At 32.0% G+C, this 19,016-nt stretch overlaps 1 protein-coding gene across 1 annotated transcript in view; it reads right to left on the bottom strand.

The window, feature by feature from the left end:
• ASCC3 (activating signal cointegrator 1 complex subunit 3) overlaps window positions 1–19,016 on the bottom strand; it is a 311,675-nt gene that overhangs the window by 262,446 nt on the left and 30,213 nt on the right. Inside the window, exon 4 of the mRNA XM_019643638.1 lies at window positions 16,663–17,222. Coding sequence (XP_019499183.1) covers window positions 16,663–17,222 — 560 coding nt within the window. The remainder of the gene's footprint in view (window positions 1–16,662; window positions 17,223–19,016) is intronic.

Raw genomic sequence — 19,016 nt, 5'->3', positions numbered from 1 at the left:
TATATATATATATATATATATATATATATATATATATATATATATATATAGGGCTGTCGGAAAAGTCATGATGAATTTTTGCAACAAAAAACATAGAAAAAATGTCATGACTTTTCCGACAACCCAATACTATCACATCCATAAAAATATGCAACCAAGTCCTATACAGATAAATGCCTAAAGAATTTTACTAAGCTGTACACTTTTTATTTTTCCTTATTTTTATCTTTTCAAACCTTTCTATAATAACATACATTACTTGATAAGAAAAAGTTTTATTTTATTTTTAAGTAATATAACCCAGATTCTGATTTATCAATTTTTTTTCACATTTTGTCTGCTAAGTATATAAAGCATCACTAAATTAATAAATAAAACAGGTTTTCAGATATTCACCATATTTGGAATGAACCCCAGAAGTTATGTCAGCAAAAAAAAAATCCCTTATCATGTAGACAAATCAGCTGATAACTAAAATACAAGGAACAATTTAAGCTTTATTTCCTCTATCAAATGTTATTTTTCAAAGAAAAAGATCTAGTTTTATCGAACACAATTTAACCACATGGGAATCACTCTGACATCAGAGCATTTTCTAAAACAGTTTATCACTAAAAAATTATTTTAGTAATTTTAATAATATTAATAATTTTTATTTCATAATAGCAATAAAATGAATGTTTTAACTATTTAATCACTTGAGTTAATAAGCAAATTCCTTAGGCTAATATCTAACTGGTACTAATTAAGAAGGATGGAGATGCAACACAAATGCACAGTGTCCATCAGAAGGTAGCCATCTTCCAAGTAAAAGAGACATGAAATTTTAAACTAAGCTAGTTAGGAAAAGAAAAAGCAGCTTACATACAGGAATTAAAAATTTGCTTGAGCATTTATATGGCAAGATTTATAAAATGGGGTAAGTGGATGAGGTATTACTTTTCAAGTAAACTTATTTCTTTGTATATCAAAAGAAAATATTTTTCAGAGAAATACCAGTAATTCCTCATTATACATTTAATATTTGTATGTTATTTATTACATTTCATGGTAGACTGATAATATGCAAGCGATAATGTTTAGCCTCTTTCCTTATTGGCACAGACAATAAACATCACAGCATTTATCAGGGGACCTTACTATCTGGGGGATTTCCAAAGCACTAAACTCTCTATCTACACAGGAATTCAATCCCCAAGAGTATTCTATCACACATCACTTTTTCTGGGTATCAGTTGATATATAAAATGCATAAGCAACTAAGTTATGAGAACTCATATAAAACTGGAGACAGGATTAAAAGTACCAAAATAAAGCAAAATATAAATAAGACTTAGTAACAATAATATAAGTAATAATTAGTTCCTGCTTTTTTATTTTTTATTTTATTCCTCCCAGAATCATCAAAATACTTGTAAGGGCTGTAGTTAAGGCCTTATTAAAATAACATAACCATCATGATTAATTTTCAATTACCGTGAGCAAACTCAAGATTTCAATTTTAACCCTAAGTAGAAGGAATATTTGAGTGTGTATTGGTCACTGATTGTGGCAGTATAATTGGCATATACATTCTATATACTGAATTTATTCTACTATTTTCAAGTTTTAGTATATAGCTAAACACTTAAACACTGTCACAATAAAAATATGATCCTATAAAGATGTAATTTCTTAAAAAAAAACTATAATGTATTTTATTCTTAATCATCTTAAAATTTTCTTGAAAAACTCCTTCCCTTTTATACCTAAGATAAAAAGGGAAGGATGTCTTCTGAAAGAACAAGTATTACAGATTAAGATGAAGAAGAAAAGACGGCACAAAATTCATGACTTAATCCACCTCCTCTGGTAAAAAAAGAAAGAAAAACCTCCGGGATACTTCAAACTTAAAATCAAGACAAGTACATCCCGGGACCAGAAATTAAGCAAAAAAGGCAAAGCACCAAGTAGAGCTAAAGTGACAAGCTGGGTTCCAGTTCTGGAGAGCAGGGCCGGGACTGTGTATCCTGTGGTTGTTAACCTAGAAGAACATTGCTCCATACACTGTGGGCACTAGAACAGGGCTTGGAAGCCAGGGTGTGAACATGGGGCTCCCCTGTACACGAGAAGGGGATGAAAAGAAAGCTACTGGGGGCCACAGCTACTACAAGAATCTAAGACAGTGAGAAGAGGGGAAGTGGATGGGAGAAGTCACAAATCAACATCAGCATAAAAGTTAGAATTCTAAAACATACGAAGAAATCTTATACTAAAAATGATAGTCAACAAAATTAACAATGGAACATAAATTTACGCCAGAAGAGAGTGATAGGGAACATTGTGACAAAGACTTTAAAATGAGTAATACTGTGAAGCTCAAAAACCAACAGAGCAATTCCTTCTATTAAAATAATTTATGAAACAAAAGCGGTATATACTTTTTGTTCAATTTTTCTGTAAACTTAAAACTGCTCTAAAAAGTCTATTAAAAGATGGCATATGATTCAAGAAAGAATTACAAAGCTATCATCACTCCATGATTATTCTCTTACTGTTGATAGTTTTATAAAGTTGAAGGATTATCACTTGTGTTATACTATTGTAACTAGCAAAAATGTGTGTGCGCGCGCGCGTGCGTGTGTGTGCATGCATGTGTGTGTGTGTGTGTGTGTGTATGATACTTAACAAATCCTTGTGAAGAGAATGAGTAAGCAACTAAGAGGTAATTCATAATCAATACAGGGTTGTCTTATATCAGCATTAGTCACCAGCCAAAAACACACATCTCTTTTGGAATTTCTCACTGGGGTCTATTTTACTTTTCAAACACAATAAATGTCACTTGGGGTGACTTTATATTTTTAGAGTATTGCAAATGTTATCACGATTATTATTGATAATATTGATAATATAAGAAAACAAGTAGTTATAAACAGATTAAAAATTTTAAAGAAGAAACCCATTTCCACTGTGAAACAAATATATCTGTTACAACCGGAAGTAACTAACTAGAAAGCCATCAGGCTTGTCCCAACCCTGAGCATTGTTAAACTGCCAGATTGTCTTCTTATTTAAAACTCTTACATGCTAAATGAGTAAAATAAAGCCTTTATATTATATGGGGGAAAAAAGGAAAGACAAGAGCTACAATACTAAAAGCTGTACTCTAAACCAAACAAACACTCCTCTAGCAAAAATGAGAAAGTTGTAGAGAAAAGGTTAAAAGGAGCAATGTAACTAAAAGGTAGTATAATTTTTATTTTAATAAGATGACATTATGACTAACTTTATAGCAAAAAGGTTAAGTACGCAGATGAAATGGTTAACTTCACAGAAAAACATAGTTGACAAACTTGATTTAAGAAGAAACAGAAAATCTGAATAAACCAGCAACTACTGAAAATCTGAAATGGTGATCAAAGTCTGCCCTCCAAAAAGATATCAGGCCAGACAGTATTCAAAGCATACTAGTATCAAACTTTCATGAAAGAGATAACCACTTCCTTATAGAAACTTTTTTGAAAACAAACAAAAAAACCTCTAAAACGTTACTTATGAAGCTGGAATAACCTTAGGTATTAAAACAGGCTAATTAAAAAATTCTCTACTCAAGCTGGGATTCTACACATAGTAGGGGATAGAAAAACCATATAATGCACCAGTGCCTATCCAAGAAAGCCCCAAGGAAAAGAGGAGACATTCTGATTCTCATAAATTAAAGAAAACCCATATATTTCCTTTTTCAATTATACAGATATGTGTTTTTAAAATCAGTTGTATGTACACCTCTGATATGTGTAATAAACAGCATACATTATATACTATAGTAAGCTTTGGCTTACTATATTAAATTTAGGGAACACTTACACACTGTTGGTGGGGATGTGGATTGGTGCAGTTGCTATGGAAGGCAGTATGGAGGTTCCTCGAAAAAATCAAGAACAGAATTACCATATGACCCAGTGAGTCCTCTCCTGGGTATCTACCCAAAAAATCTGAAAACATTAAAGATATGTGTGCTCCGATGTTCACTGCAGCTTTATTTACAGTGGCCAAGACATGGAAACAACCAAAGTGTCCTTTGATAGATGACTGGATAAGGAAGATGTGATATACATACACAATGGAATATTATCCTGCCATAAGAAAAGATGAAACAGTGCCATTTGCAACAACATGGATGGATTTTGAGATTATTATGCTAAGTGAAATAAGTCGGACAGAAAAAGTCGAGAACCACATCACTTCACTCATATGTGGGATATAGAACTGAAAGCAACAAAGGAACAAGACAAACAAAGGAACAAAAACTCATAGACACATTCAACAGTTTAGTGATTACCAGAGGGTAAGGCAGGGTAGAGGGTGGTAGAAGAGGGTAAAGGCGGTCAAATACATGGTGATGGAAGGAGAACTGACTATGGGTGGTGAACACATAATGTGATATACAGGATGATGTATTATAGAATTGTACACTTGAAACCAATGTAGCTTTATTAACTATTGTCACCCAAATACATTTTAAAAAAGATAATAAGCAATTCTAGATTTGTACATGAAATGAACAAGATGTGCATATTGAAAACTAAGAAAACTAAGGTATGATCAAAGAAAATTTTAAAAACTGAAAAAATCTGAAAAGGGTTTTGAATTAACAGTCCATGTTGGAACTGAATATTAGAATAATTACATAAAGCAGTGTATGTTATTTATACCATTGTAAATTATTCTTAGTTTGGCTTGTAGCATAAAATAATATTAAATATTCATATATTCCAAACCAACTAAGTCCTAACACGCACACACACAAAACGACCATGAAAATTAGGACACCACTTATTTAGCATTTATTCTTCTCTCAAGAAAAATGTGCTACACAAATCTGTTTTGGCATTGCAGAGAATTAGATAAATTATATTTTCAGAATAATTAATGCTCATTTACAGATACTTAATCTAACAATAATTTAAAGCTAAAACCAAGGTCATTTACAACTTAATTAAAAGTACTTGGAATGTGAACAATATTTATTACCCACATATTATAATTAATTTGGTGTATAGTAAGGTTAAAGCTAGGTACGACTATATATTTAAAAGCTTACTCTACATTTTAATATACATGAAAAATTGATAGTTTCCTTGATTCTTAGAAAGAAAATATGCTGATTTTTTTTGAAAATATGCTGATTTTAACTGTCTTAGAGAAAACAAATTTCAGTTATCATATGTGTGTATGTGTGTACGTGCACATGCATATATAAAGCTGAACAAAGTTAGTGTATTAAATTTTAAATATTTAAATAAATGCTTATAGCAGTTTGTGAATCTAGTAATCAGACTAATTTATGTTTACAAACTGATAATTAAAACATTATCCAAAATGTTTTTATTCATTTTAAATACCTTGAAAACACAGAAATTTATCCTTTATTTTACTAAAATGTACTTATTTCTTTCTTACATCAATATATTATAGAAGGCACTCAACATATATAACCCATGTGTTTCTCCAAATTAGTATAATAACAACAACATTCATTATATCAAACACAATTTTCTTGCCCATTAAATTGAAGTATGAAAGCTCTAAGAGGAGGACACTGAAAAAAAGCAAGATAACTGGAGTGGGTTGATTAAACTTTGTTAGATTACTTTGTCTCCCCAAACCTAAGAGTACCTCAACACACAGCAGAGAATAAATGAATGAGTGAACAGTGTCTAACAGAGAAGAATTAGACAAAAGGTATGAAATTTGGCAAAATGTCTTACTTCTTGAACAACCATTCAAATTAAGAGCAATTGGGCTGGCTGGGTGGCTCAGTTGGTTAAGAGCTCGCTCAAGAGTATGAGCTCTGAGCAACAGCGGTTCGATTCTTGGCCTGAGCTGAACTGCCACTGAGCTGTCAACAGGTGGCAGGATGGCTCAGCTAAAAAATAAACAAATTAAGAGCAATATATAATAGCTCAGAATCTATTATTGTCACAAATTGAAAACAGCAAGTATTTTTAAATCCTCGTTGTGAGTTTAAATTAACAGAGTATCTTTTACCCCATATCTTAAACAAGTCACCAGTATCCAACTGTACAAATCTGAACAAAGTGATCATTCAGCAAATGTGACTATATCTCCAATAAAACATCTCAATTCTCACCAAAAGATTATTATTAAGATCATTATTATTTAAAGAACTCTGAAAATTATAAAGGTTTGCCTGAGCTGAGATGTGCTCCCCAGAGATCCAGTGATCATTTTTGGGCCATCCCTCTCCCATATACAGCTCTTCAAATATCATAGCCATCTTCCTATCCCATCATAGCTTTCTCCTGAGGATTACAACTTCAATTTATTCTTTGTTCATCATAAGACATCATTTCTACTTCTTTTACTTTAACTGATCTAATCACTTTCCTCTACAGACCTTCAGTAGGAGTCTTTCTCCCTTAAAGTGTGGTGACCTGGTGCAGCCTGAAGAGCTGAACTGAATTATCATCACCCATGTATAAGACTACTTTGTTAATAATAAAATGTTTGCTAGCTACACATCACTACTTACAACAGCTAATACATATGCAATATGTACCAACTATTAGGCAGTATTCTAAGAGCTTCAAGCGCTTTATATCGTATACTTCTACAGCCATCCTACATGGTAAACCAATCCCTTTTCCATGTAACAAGTAAGAAAAGTGCAGCCTAGAAAAGTGACTTGGCCAATAGGATTCATACGTGTGTCTAACCTCAAAAATCTATGCCCTTAACCACTTAAACTTGCAGTTCCCATGGCTGACGCATATGGAATTTGTTTTTTACAAATACAGCTGATAAACCAGGTCTCCCTATGTGGAAATAATGGTACTCTTGGTTACAAGTGTAAGAATTTAGATTTATTTATTTTATCATGTCACATTCAGTCCATATTCTAATAATTGGTGCCATAAAAGGGGGGAAAAAGCAACATACAACCAAGGTAAATAAAAAGTATAGCTTGTGCTTTCTCCAATATAGATTACAAAACTTAAGAGACCCGTTATAGCAGGTACAATACTTAAGCTATCTTAACCTTTCCTAAATGTTAAATTCAGCTAAAAGTGGAACAAATAATTCTTGTTTTCCTCATAAAAATTTCATCCCTTATAAAGTAGAAGTAGGAATGAATTACTAAGATGACAGACAATGTGGAAGTAACAAGAACCTTGGGAGAAAATGGCTATATGCAATAGGGACAAATTCAGATATGTACCCACAATTTAAATACAGAGAAAAACATATATCTGATCCAAATACATTCTACCCCAAAAAAGTGAAACTAAAAACTAAAAAAGTTTAAAAAACTTTTAAAACTAAAAAAGAAAAAATGGTTTTAAAAAAATGGGAGGTTTGATTGTGTCTTGGGGATTGTTTTTATAAGCGTTACCACCAAAGGAAGATCCCTAAATGAAAAGATGGATAGACCTGCTTAAGCACTAATAATTTTATCTGCAACAACCAAAAAATCTCATCATAAATCTGTCATAAATAACAAAAGTAACCCAACTTTATCAAATAAAAAATTGTCAATTCTCAAACAGTAAGTGGATAAAATATATAAAAAAGTATTTAACCTTAAAGTACTCAACCTAAGTAATAATTAAAAAATGTAATTAAAACAGTGAGATAACATTTTCCCTCTACTAAGCAGGCAAGGAAGGACTTTTTCTTTTTTTTAAGTATCATATATGTATAGGATTGGCAAAGATTTAAGTACAGGGACACTCATACATTAGACGTAGAAACGTACACTGGTAGATTCTTTCAGTAAAGTATTTTGTCAGTATTTTTTGAAGGAAAATTTTCATTGCTAGGAATGTACTCAAGGGGAAAATATGTATGAGCAAATATTTAGCATAACAGTCCTTATTGCAATGTTGTTTATATTAGGAGAAAGCTAGATATAACAAGTATTCAATAGAAGAGTGTTAAACTGGGATATGATGATACATGTAACACTCTGCTACCATTAAAATTTATTATACAATAGAATATTGTAATAAAAACATGTATAGAAGTAACAAAAAACCAGGTTCCAAATTATATATATTATATGAGCCATTTTTGAAGTATTACAATTTTAAAATATACATACTCCAAAATATTTACAGTGGCTATGGCTGGATAGTAGTAAGATTACAGATGACTTATTTCCTGAATTTTGTGTATAAAAGGTGCTCTAAATTTTCTAGTGGTACATTTTTCAAAATTAGAAAAATAAACAAAGGTGTAGAAAAAGTAGGTGGCATTAAAAAATGAAGCCTCATTAAAAACTTTTTTGTCTTCCTCCACAATTCTGAAAAAAAGAAAAGAAAAAAAGTGATTGGATTTTAATAAAATACTATTGCTTTTAATAATGTCTTATAGTTTTCAGTGTAAATAGGCCCTTTATATCCTTTATTAAGTTTATTCCTAGGTATTTTATTCTTTTTTGATGCAACTGAAAAAGGAAAGTTTTGGGTTTTGTTTTTTTTTTTCATTTCTTTTCCTGAAATTTCATTGTTAGTATATAGGCATGCAATGCACGTTTGTACATTGTTTTAGAAATTGAAGAAGACACAAAGAAATGGAAAGATATTCCGTGTTCATGGATAGTAAAAATCAACATAGTTAAAATGGTTATATTACCCAAAGCAATACACATATTTAATGCAATGCCCATCAAAATCCCAATTGCATTTTTTAAAGAAATAGAACATGAAATCATCAAATTTTATGGAATCACAAAAGACCCCAAATAGCCAAAGCAATACTAAGAAAAAGGACCAAGGCTGGAGGTATAACACTTCCTGAATTAAATTTATACTACAAAGTGACAATAATCAAAACAGCATGATGCTGGCAGAAAAACAGACACACAGAACAAAGGAACAGAATTGAGAACACAGAAATAAACCAACATATAACAGGCAGATAATTTTTGACAAAGGAGCAAAAAATACAAAATGAAGACAGTCTCTTCAACAAATGGTGCTGGGAAAATTGGAAAGACACGAGCAAAAGAATGAAAACAGATTGCTATCTGTCACCACATACCAAAATTAACTCAAAATGAATCAAAGAACTAAACATAAGACCTGAAATAATACATTGCATGGAAGAAAACATAGGTACTAAATTTAGGGCCTTGGGTTCACAGAGGATTTTATGAATTTGACCTCAAAGGCAAGAGAAGTAAAAACAAAGATAAATGAATGTGACTATATCAAACTAAAAAGCTTCTGCACAGCAAAAGAAACCATCAACAAAACAAAGAGGGAACCAATAGAATGGGAGAAGATATTTGCAAACAACAGCTCTGATAAGGGGCTAATATCCAAAATATATAAAGAACTCATACAACTCAACAATAAAAAAACAAACAATCCAATTAAAAAATGGGCAGAGGACCTGAACAGATGCTTCTCCCAAGAAGACATACAAACGGCCAACAGATATACGAAAAGATGCTCAACTTCATTAACTATCAGGGTAATGCAAATCAAAAGCCACAATAAGATACCACCTCACACCTGTTAGAAAGGCTATTATCAACAAGACAAGTAATAACAAGTGTTGAAGAGACTGTGGAGAAAAAGGAATCCTCATACACTGCCGGCGGGAATGTAAATTGGTGCAGCCACTATGGAAAAGAGTATGGAGGCTCCTCAAAAAATTAAGAATAGAATTACCATATGACCCAGCAACCCCTCTCCTGGGTAGCTACCCAAAAAATCTGAAAGCATTCATCCGTAAAGATACATATACCCCTATGTTCACTGCAGCATTATTCCCAGTGGCCAAGACATGGAAAGAACCAAGTCCTTCGATAGATGACTGGATAAAGGAGATGTGGTATACATACACAATGGAATATTACTTGGCCATAAGAAAAGATGAAATAGTGTCATTTACGACAACATGGATAGATCCTGAGATTAATATTCTAAGCGAAATAAGTCAGACAGAAAAAGTTGAGAAACATGACTTCATTCATATGTAGGATATAAAACTGAAAGCAAAAAGGAACAAGACAAAAAAAGAAACAAAACCTCATAGACACAGACAACAGTTTAGTGGTTACCAGAGTGTAAGGGGGGGATGGTAGAAGAGGGTAAAGGGGTCAAATATATGGTGATGGAAGGAGAACTGACTCTGGGTGGTGAACACACAATGTGATATATAGATGATGTATTATAGAATTGTACACTTGAAACCTATATAACTCTACTAACCAATATCACTCCAGTACATTTCGTAAAAAAAACAACAACACTATTGCTAACATACTAGCTATAAACTGAAAATAAACAAGAGGAACGTGAGAGAAAATGTAGCAAAATCACAATAAAAACAAACATGTTAAACACGTTTTTAAAAACCTGTAATAGTAGTGTCTATAAGGTTAAATCTCTAAAAACATCTAAGCATACACAACTGGGAGAAATAACAAAAAGAGTTCTTTTATCAATGTTTGAAACAAGGAAATAAAACCAGGACATGTTCTTTTCTTGGGGAAGACAAGAGAAGCAGTCTATTCTCACTATGCCTGTATCTTCTCCTACAGAGAAAATGAGCTTAAAACTGGAAAGAGCAGAACAAATACTGTATTAAATGCTACCTATGGTAAGGGAAAAAGTGGTGACGAAAAACCTAGCCCATTCAAATAAGTCCGGGTATTCAGATCCTAATGAATTATATCTCAAGGTTCAGGAACTGTTTACAGATTTATCTCAGAATCATCGAGATCAAATATATGAGAAATAATGAAGAGAAACAAAAGCAAAATTCCCAATTAAAAAAAAAAAGACAAGATAAAACTGGTGGATTCTGAAAACTACTTAACTGTAAGCTTAACATTAACACATGGCAAATGCAACAGAACAAAGAACGGGACTCAACAAGTTTCATGAGAAAATACAGTTGAGCCTTGAACAACATGGGTTTGAACTGCATGGGTCCACTTATATATGAAGTTTTTCAATAAATACTATAAACTCGTTTTGTCTTCTTTATTATCTTAATAACATTTTCTTTCCTCTGGCTTACTTTATTGTAAGAATACAGTATATACGACATATAACATACAAAATATGTGTTAATCAATTTTTTATGTTATCCGTCAGCCTTCCAGTCAACAGCAGGATATTAGTACTATAGTTAATTAGGAGGGAGTCAAAAGTTATACGCGTGTTTCAACTGCACGGGGGGTCAGCTCTTTATACGGGCCTCAGTAATTTTTTTACAGTGTAAAGGACTTTTGAGAACAAAATGTTGAGAACCACTGTATTAAATCATACTAATGATTCTATGTCAACACTTCTGAGGATGCTAGAATCATTTATAATGCAAATGAATATCAAAAAATATAGTCTTCCCTCAAAAGATAACCTAATCAAATAACTCCTACTTTTAGGATCAGGCACATATCTGGAACAGGGATAGGTTCTGGAAACGAGTTTCCATGGGTGAAGTAACATCATCTGCATAGAGTCAAGACGTAATTCTAATACAAACATGAAATCACAAATCCTAATAAAGAATGAGCCCAGCTGCACAAAAGCAAACTATAATTATATCAGTACAACTCAAAATTCACTTTTTCTAAGAACTGATTATATTGTACAATAACTTCATCAATATTTACATCAGCATTAATAACTCTGCAAATAGCATTTAATATTGAAACAATACCAAAAGATATATTCCAATACATCTCTAATATATCTCCAATATTTTCGTATTTTTTATTAACACCTTTCCTATTTTACCAAAGACTGTTAAAATCAGGACTCACTTCAAAAACTGAGTAAAAAGGTTTTCTTTAGGACAGTGAGACTTCAAAAAGCAAAACAAACAAAAAAAACAGCAGTAAAAATAATTCTCTGAATTAAGACCTAGCCCTTAAGCATCATTTTATTAATTACTTGAAAGATAAAAATGTATAAATTTATTATAAGGAATATACTCTAATAAAACTTTGATATGTGCAAATATATAATGCTCATATATGGAAGGAAAGAAAGTAACATTTGAGAGCCTACAGTTAGTGAAACATTACGCTAAGTACTTTGTATATATTATTTCACAAATCCTCACAGCAACATTGTGAAGCAAATATTTTACAAATTAGGGAACTGAGGTTCACAAGGGCTTAGCAATTTGTCCAAGGTCCACAGGTAAGCAAACAGAGACAGAATCTGACCTGGAAAAGAAATTCCTTTAAAGACCCTTGAGCTAAGTGCCCTTCTCTTCAAAGAATCTGATGGCATACTGGACAGAAATGGAAGGTCTACATGGAGAAAAAGTCCCAGAATTTCTACCAACATCTTGCTTTGTGAATTTAGGAAACAACTGAGCCTTCTTTTTTTTCATCTTTATACAGAAGCCACTACCCCACCTTGCAGGACTGTTAAAGAAACTGGTTATGTCAAGAAGACAGGCTGGTCTAGGTCCACACATAAAAGGTACCCAAAACATGGTAGTTTTGCTGTTACTAATAACATTACTTTCTGGGGGGAAGTTTCTGTTTAAAGTTCACTAACTATAGGATCCCAACAGAGCTAAACCTATTGCTCTTAAGTCTATTTTGATTACAAAACAGGAACAACAAGGAGATGTCTGCACCAACAATGGATGGGTCCTGATTAAAAAATAACATAGACTGTTCAAGTCTTATTTCCTTCTGGTGATTAAAATGTACTACATTACGTTTAACAAACATTTTTAAAAGTAAATAAAACTCAGGGGTATAAAGGAACTTAAAAACTCTCTAGGCCAATCAAATTCTAAGGCTTAATCATAATAACTATAGCCTTAGCAGAGAAATTACCAGGAGTCAGAAGTAAAAAGAAAAAAAGTCCTTAGGAGAGAATAACTTAGAGGTGCAAGACAGAGATGATGGTACTGGGAAACCTAAATGGGTTTATTTATTAGTTCAACACCCACAAGAACATAGCATAAAATACTTTAAATGTAATTCCTGAAGAAATATTAAAACTCATCTTTAACAGGGTCTCAAGGTTTCATCCTTTCTCTTATTGCAGTCAATTCTATACTTGGAACTGTCTAAAAAGGAAAGACACTGTTTCTAAAGAAAGTGTTAATTAAGAGTCAAAGTCAAAGATTCCTCAACATATTTAAAATGCTTCACGTTTCAAAGCACCAAATACAGAAAAATGTACAGGTCGACTTCTTGGCAAAGAAAGTACACACTGGGGTCAGAATGTCTGAATTTAAATCCGGGATCCACTACTTATTCTGTAACCTTGAACAAATCTCCCAATGTCTTCTATAAAATGCCTCCAGTGAGTAATAATCTATAAAGCCAACAAAATATTTCCTAAAAGTACCACAAAGCAGAGGCACCAAAAAAAAAATGAGAAAAATTTTCTTAAAAAATTTGCTGTTTGAAAAAGACAGCAACTTAGCCACAATGGTAAAATGAACTTTTACTAGACTTTCCTATGCTTGCTTTAGTATGCATTTTTTTTTTTTTAAATCCCACATAGGGGAGAAGTGCGGCCCTTTCAGTGCTTAGGGTTTCTACAGTTTTTAATCCAGCACTGCGTACTTCAAAGCATTGCTGTAAGGATTAAATGAAGTGATGCACATAAAGCCCTCAACATAATGCCTGTCATACAGTAGGCACCCAAATGTAGCCATCATTCTTATTACTATCATTAGGATTATTTCTTTTTACATGTTTCAGACTAGTCTAGTACCTTTCTGGTACCATCCCTGTGGTAAATGTCATCATATGCATACACTTTTTATTCTCATGCTTCCACACTCGTTCAATAATATAAAAGTCTTGGGGGAAAAGACTTTAAATAGTCAGCGTTAAAAATAGCTTTATCATCAGTCATTATTATGTCACTAAGCTAAATTCAGAACTGGGAAATCGTATGTCAAACAAAAACACCTCTAGCTTTTTGCATACTTCTTTAAAGTTATATGTAAAAATATATTTCTATGGTTCTATTAAATTTCTGGAGACACAGCACACAGTGTGGTTATTTAAATATATTTCTATTTCATAGAGTCAACTAAAAGCTCAAAAACAAATGAAAATTAACTATGTGATCACATAAATGGATTACTCTTTTGATTACACTTTTTCCAGGCTTATGTGAGGGATTTAAAAGTAAACAGATAATACATAAAGTATAGCACATCTTAAAGTGAGAATAACAGTGGTCAAGAGTGCCTGTATTTAAACATTTTTCTATTGACGCGTAACTTCAAATTATACAGAAAATTTGCTATAATATAGTTGTACAGAAAGGGATTTAATATAAAAGTATGAATAACCTATGCTTATAAAACAAAAAAAACATAATGATTGTTTATTTTCATTCACAGAGAAAAATCAAAACACTGAGGGGATGAACCATTTAAAACTCTACTACTTAAATTAAGCCACTGCGACAATGTGAAATTCTCACATGTTAAACCATCCATTAAACTTTGGTTGAAAAAAGCATGGAACCAACCACACAGGGTGTATCTACAGGTTTTAGAGCAGCTTATGATACATCTTAACAAGGTGTACAAAGCATTAACTTACTTGGCCTTTACCTATCTGCCACCTTTGTCTCTCCACACCCCCTCTGCATCCTGCACCCTCACTATACAGACTGCAACTCTCTAAACATGTCATTGTCTTTCTCACACCTAAAATGTGCTCTCTACCTTTATGGTCCACGTAAAGAAGTTAAATCTAGTTATATTTTAAGACTTGTCTCCAGCTTAACTTCCTCTATGAATACTTTTCCTACCATACTAACCCTCCTATAGAATCTATGACTGGTTGTTCAATGCCCCCAATTTCTTTGTATATAGTATCATAATACCTATGGTATTTGAGTAGACTTATTGACATGTCTCCTCCTACTAAACAATTACTTCCCTGAGAGCAAGATTACTGTATTACTCACCCTTTTATGTCCAGTAACTAACACGTACCTAATAAGTAGTAAGCATACAACAAATATATGATGGATGGATGTATTAATTCAGTTTGACCTTGCAATGAAGATGACTATGAAAACAATCTTGAGAACTAGAAAACATTTTCCCTCCAACAATCAGATTCAGTTACATAGATAAAATTTGTGTTGAGGAACGAAGAAATACAAACCTCACTCTAGATATGCAGAAGTAAAAAAATAGTTGTATACTCATGTAGAAAATAAAATTTCCATTAATTTGCCATTTATAAGTTTCAGTTTACTATAATCATAATAGGAAAATTGCTATGTATTCAATTATAATAAGAAAATATCAGTAACATTTCCTTTATAAATAAAGTTTGTCATAAATTTTTAAAACTCTTATTTTCAGAATGTTACAGAAAATCCATTTATAAATGTGAACCACAGCTGATATAAATTAAACCAAGTGTAAAACATTCAAGGTAAATGAAACTGATCACTGAATTAATCAATTAAGTAATTACCTTATTTAATCAGCATAATACCTATCACTACTATGAATTAAGTTCTTAAATATCTATTTAGCTAATTCCCTAAATTAAATTTTCTCTGAAAAAAACCTAGTATTTTCTTCTATTCTTGACTGATACTCCGTGTGACTTAAAAATTCTTAAATTCTAATAAGAGTAACAAAAATAATCACAGCTACTATATAATAAGTATTTGCCAAACGCTAATTATCATTTCACAAATATCTCATTTAAACCTTATACAAATTCTTTAACTTTTGCATTTGTATTTCCTTGAGATAGCCCAAGAAGAAACAGCTTCTGGGAGATCCAATTAACTAAAGTCTCCATACCGACAAGAAGGAAAGACTATCTGATTTTGAAGCCTCTGCTGTTTCTACAACAGTATGCCACCTTTCTTAATCCTTCAACAAATATGTTCTTCATCCAATTTATGCAGTATTAAAATTGGGTTGACATTATTTTAAATTTACACCAGGTAAGAAATATAATGTGAGTATTAAGAGCAAAACACCCCTTCAAGGTAAACTTTTCATGTGACAGTAAGAATATTTCATCATTTTGAATAACACAATTATATTGTGGCACAGAAAGGAAAAAATGTTTTCCTTTGTGTGATATAAAATACATATAAAGACACAATTCTTTATTGAACAATATAAAATAGTCCAATTATTTCTAGATCAATTTGTTGTTCAAAGCTTTTTCTTTCAAACATAGAAACCAGTCAAAAATATTTTTCTAAATTAGTAAGTCACTGAACATATAGGTAGAATTTCTAAAATTTTGAAGTTTATTATTTCCATCAAAGACCTCTTAGAAATAGAAACTGCTGGACAAATGTTAACAGTTATTACTAGGGTAACCATATAATTTATCATTCAAACCTATACACTTTTTGGAGCAGGGCACTAATTATTACAATTTAACCACAGATTTAACTAGGACTGTCCGAGTAACCAGGACATGTGGACACCCTAACAACTGCCCTCTGACCCTTCTGCTATTCATTACACTCACTGTCCTCCTACAGCTATCTAGTGGCAAGATAAAGAAGCCTACTGTGTAAAACCATTTGGCTACATATTTGACTATTGCAGCACAATATTAAAGAAATACTTTCTTTGCTTACCACCCATGTTTTAAAAGGCTATTTCATTAAGATAGTTCACATTAATATAAAACTTTAATAACTTCAACTATACCTCATTCTGAAGTTCATCACCACTTTTAACAGAAGCAAGCATATCATATAAAGTACAGCAAAGATCTTCTATTCTTGTTGCTTCAGCCATTTCATTTAAGGTTGCATTTAAGTACTTCTCAACTTCACACCACAGAAAGGAGTCATTTGTTTTTTCCACAGGCTTGATCTCTGGGGTGGAATGCTCCTGAAAATGTTCATTCAGAAACTTCTCGTAATCTAGACTTATAGTTTTCTGGGACTCACCATTTATTGGCAATTCATCAAAGTAGTCCAAATCATGCATGTCAAATGAAAATGCTAAATTTTTACCAAATAAAACTCTATCATCACATTCCTCTTTTGTCATCTGGACAAGGGCAGTAAGATTGTCTTGATGAAAACGAGAAGTAATTCGATTAGTAGCATCACAAGCTGCAGTGGCAGACGATGATGGAAAGGGACCAAACATCTGTTTGATAGCCTTTGTCTCCTTTTGACCAACAAAGTCCTTCAAGTGAAATGTCTTGAAGAGAAATGCAGCTGCGCTCTCGATTGCTTCTTTTCCATTATCCATTCCAACTATTCAAATACAAAAGAAGCAGTATTAGCTCAACTGAATTATGGTTCAAGTTATCATTTTCAAAAAAACTCCAATATTCTTCTGAGTAAATCCAACAGCGAAAATATGCTGATAAAGACAACCAATTCAGGAGAAGAAAAACCCTTTTAAGTACATTCCCAAATTCCTAAAGAACTGTCTTAGGTAAATAAATCATTATCAGAAACTATTCTATATTTAAGTACAGAAACTACCTAATAACAACCATTTACCTCTTTCTAAAAACAATTTGAGGCATTAGCTTAAACATATTTAGTTTTATCATCAACTGACTTGATAAGCTAGTTAAATAAAGCAAAATAAGGTATAAAAAATAAATCTGAACTACAGACTTTTGGAGCTGGAAGGAAACCTCAGAGATCTGTAACTTTCTTTCCAGTTTGTACTGAAAATCTGAGATGGCAAGAAATAGATTTATATGGCTTCATTAAGAAACATTTAATACCATCAAGGATGGACATAAATAGAATCTTTTAAAATATACTTAGCCATATCATAAAACATAAAAGAAATCTGCTGTTTAAAAGAGACCAGAAGTAAATTTTTTACCAAAGTAAGAGGAAATAAAGGAGCAGGCCTAATTTAAGGCATTAATTTCTTATATCTGATTTTCTCAAATAAAACAAAACAGAACAAAATTATTTTTGTCACAGAATTCAAAAAATATTTTTAGAGCAGAAAAAATAATTTGAATCTTCAGAATGCTCCAAAGTCAATGTGACTTACTAAAGCAATATTGGTCAAGTTAGAAATATAATTAACACACTAGTACCTATCTTCCTGAAACTATGGCTCTAATCATATCATTAATTACAAATCTTGAGCAACTTACTATATACCTCGGTAATTCAATCCAAACTGCTAAACTTTGTTTTCAAGCCATGCCAGGAGCTAACTTCATCTTTTTTTTTTTTTTCTCGGTTTTACTATTATACATTTCCTACTCCAGTCAACAAGGATTTCTTAACATCCAAACACCAGATCCTATCCCATTCTATGCCTATTTCCATACTTTTATTTAACCTTCCCCAAGGCCTCTGATTATTCAAATTCTTACCATGTTTCAGAATCCAGTTCAATTGCCTCTTTCAAGGTAACTACAATATTGTGTACATTGCTATATTACCTCACTGTACTTAGCCCAAAATAGGTGCCTCAACAGAGATTTGTGGAATTAAACTGAATTCAGGTCTCAATGACACCAGGCTAGTTATTTTTATAATACACCACACTGTCTCCATAACTTCTCATTGTATATGATGCTTACATATATGTGTAGAAAACTAACAATTTATGAGTGAAGAGAAGCAATTTTACAATGTATGAGTATTATTTCCAATTTCTTCAAGTATGAAGTCTATTTTTATGATTTTAAAGAATTTACAAAACACCATCTGACATATTATTCTTTTAGTATTTAGGAAAGTACATGACAAAAATCTTCTATAAATTAAACAGTGCTTTTAAATTAATTAACTGAATAGCATTTATGTACATTTTACTTATTCAGTCTATATATGCGTAGAAAACTAAGATTTTGGATATTTAGGAACTATAATTCTATAGGTAATTCAACAGAACTGGGAATACAAAAGTCTGAGCAAAAATGGAATTCACATTTACAAACTCATTCAACATTTAGAATTGTAAACATGCATTCTTTTGTAAAGATATTATCATTTTGCATCTTGGGACTTTTCTTAAACAACTTACTAAGAACTTTTACATTAAATTATTTCAATTCTTTTTTTTTT

The sequence above is a fragment of the Hipposideros armiger genome, unplaced genomic scaffold, assembly GCF_001890085.2.
Source record: "Hipposideros armiger isolate ML-2016 unplaced genomic scaffold, ASM189008v1 scaffold_81, whole genome shotgun sequence".
Lineage (NCBI taxonomy): Eukaryota > Metazoa > Chordata > Mammalia > Chiroptera > Hipposideridae > Hipposideros > Hipposideros armiger.
This window is presented reverse-complemented; position numbering and strand designations above follow the sequence as displayed.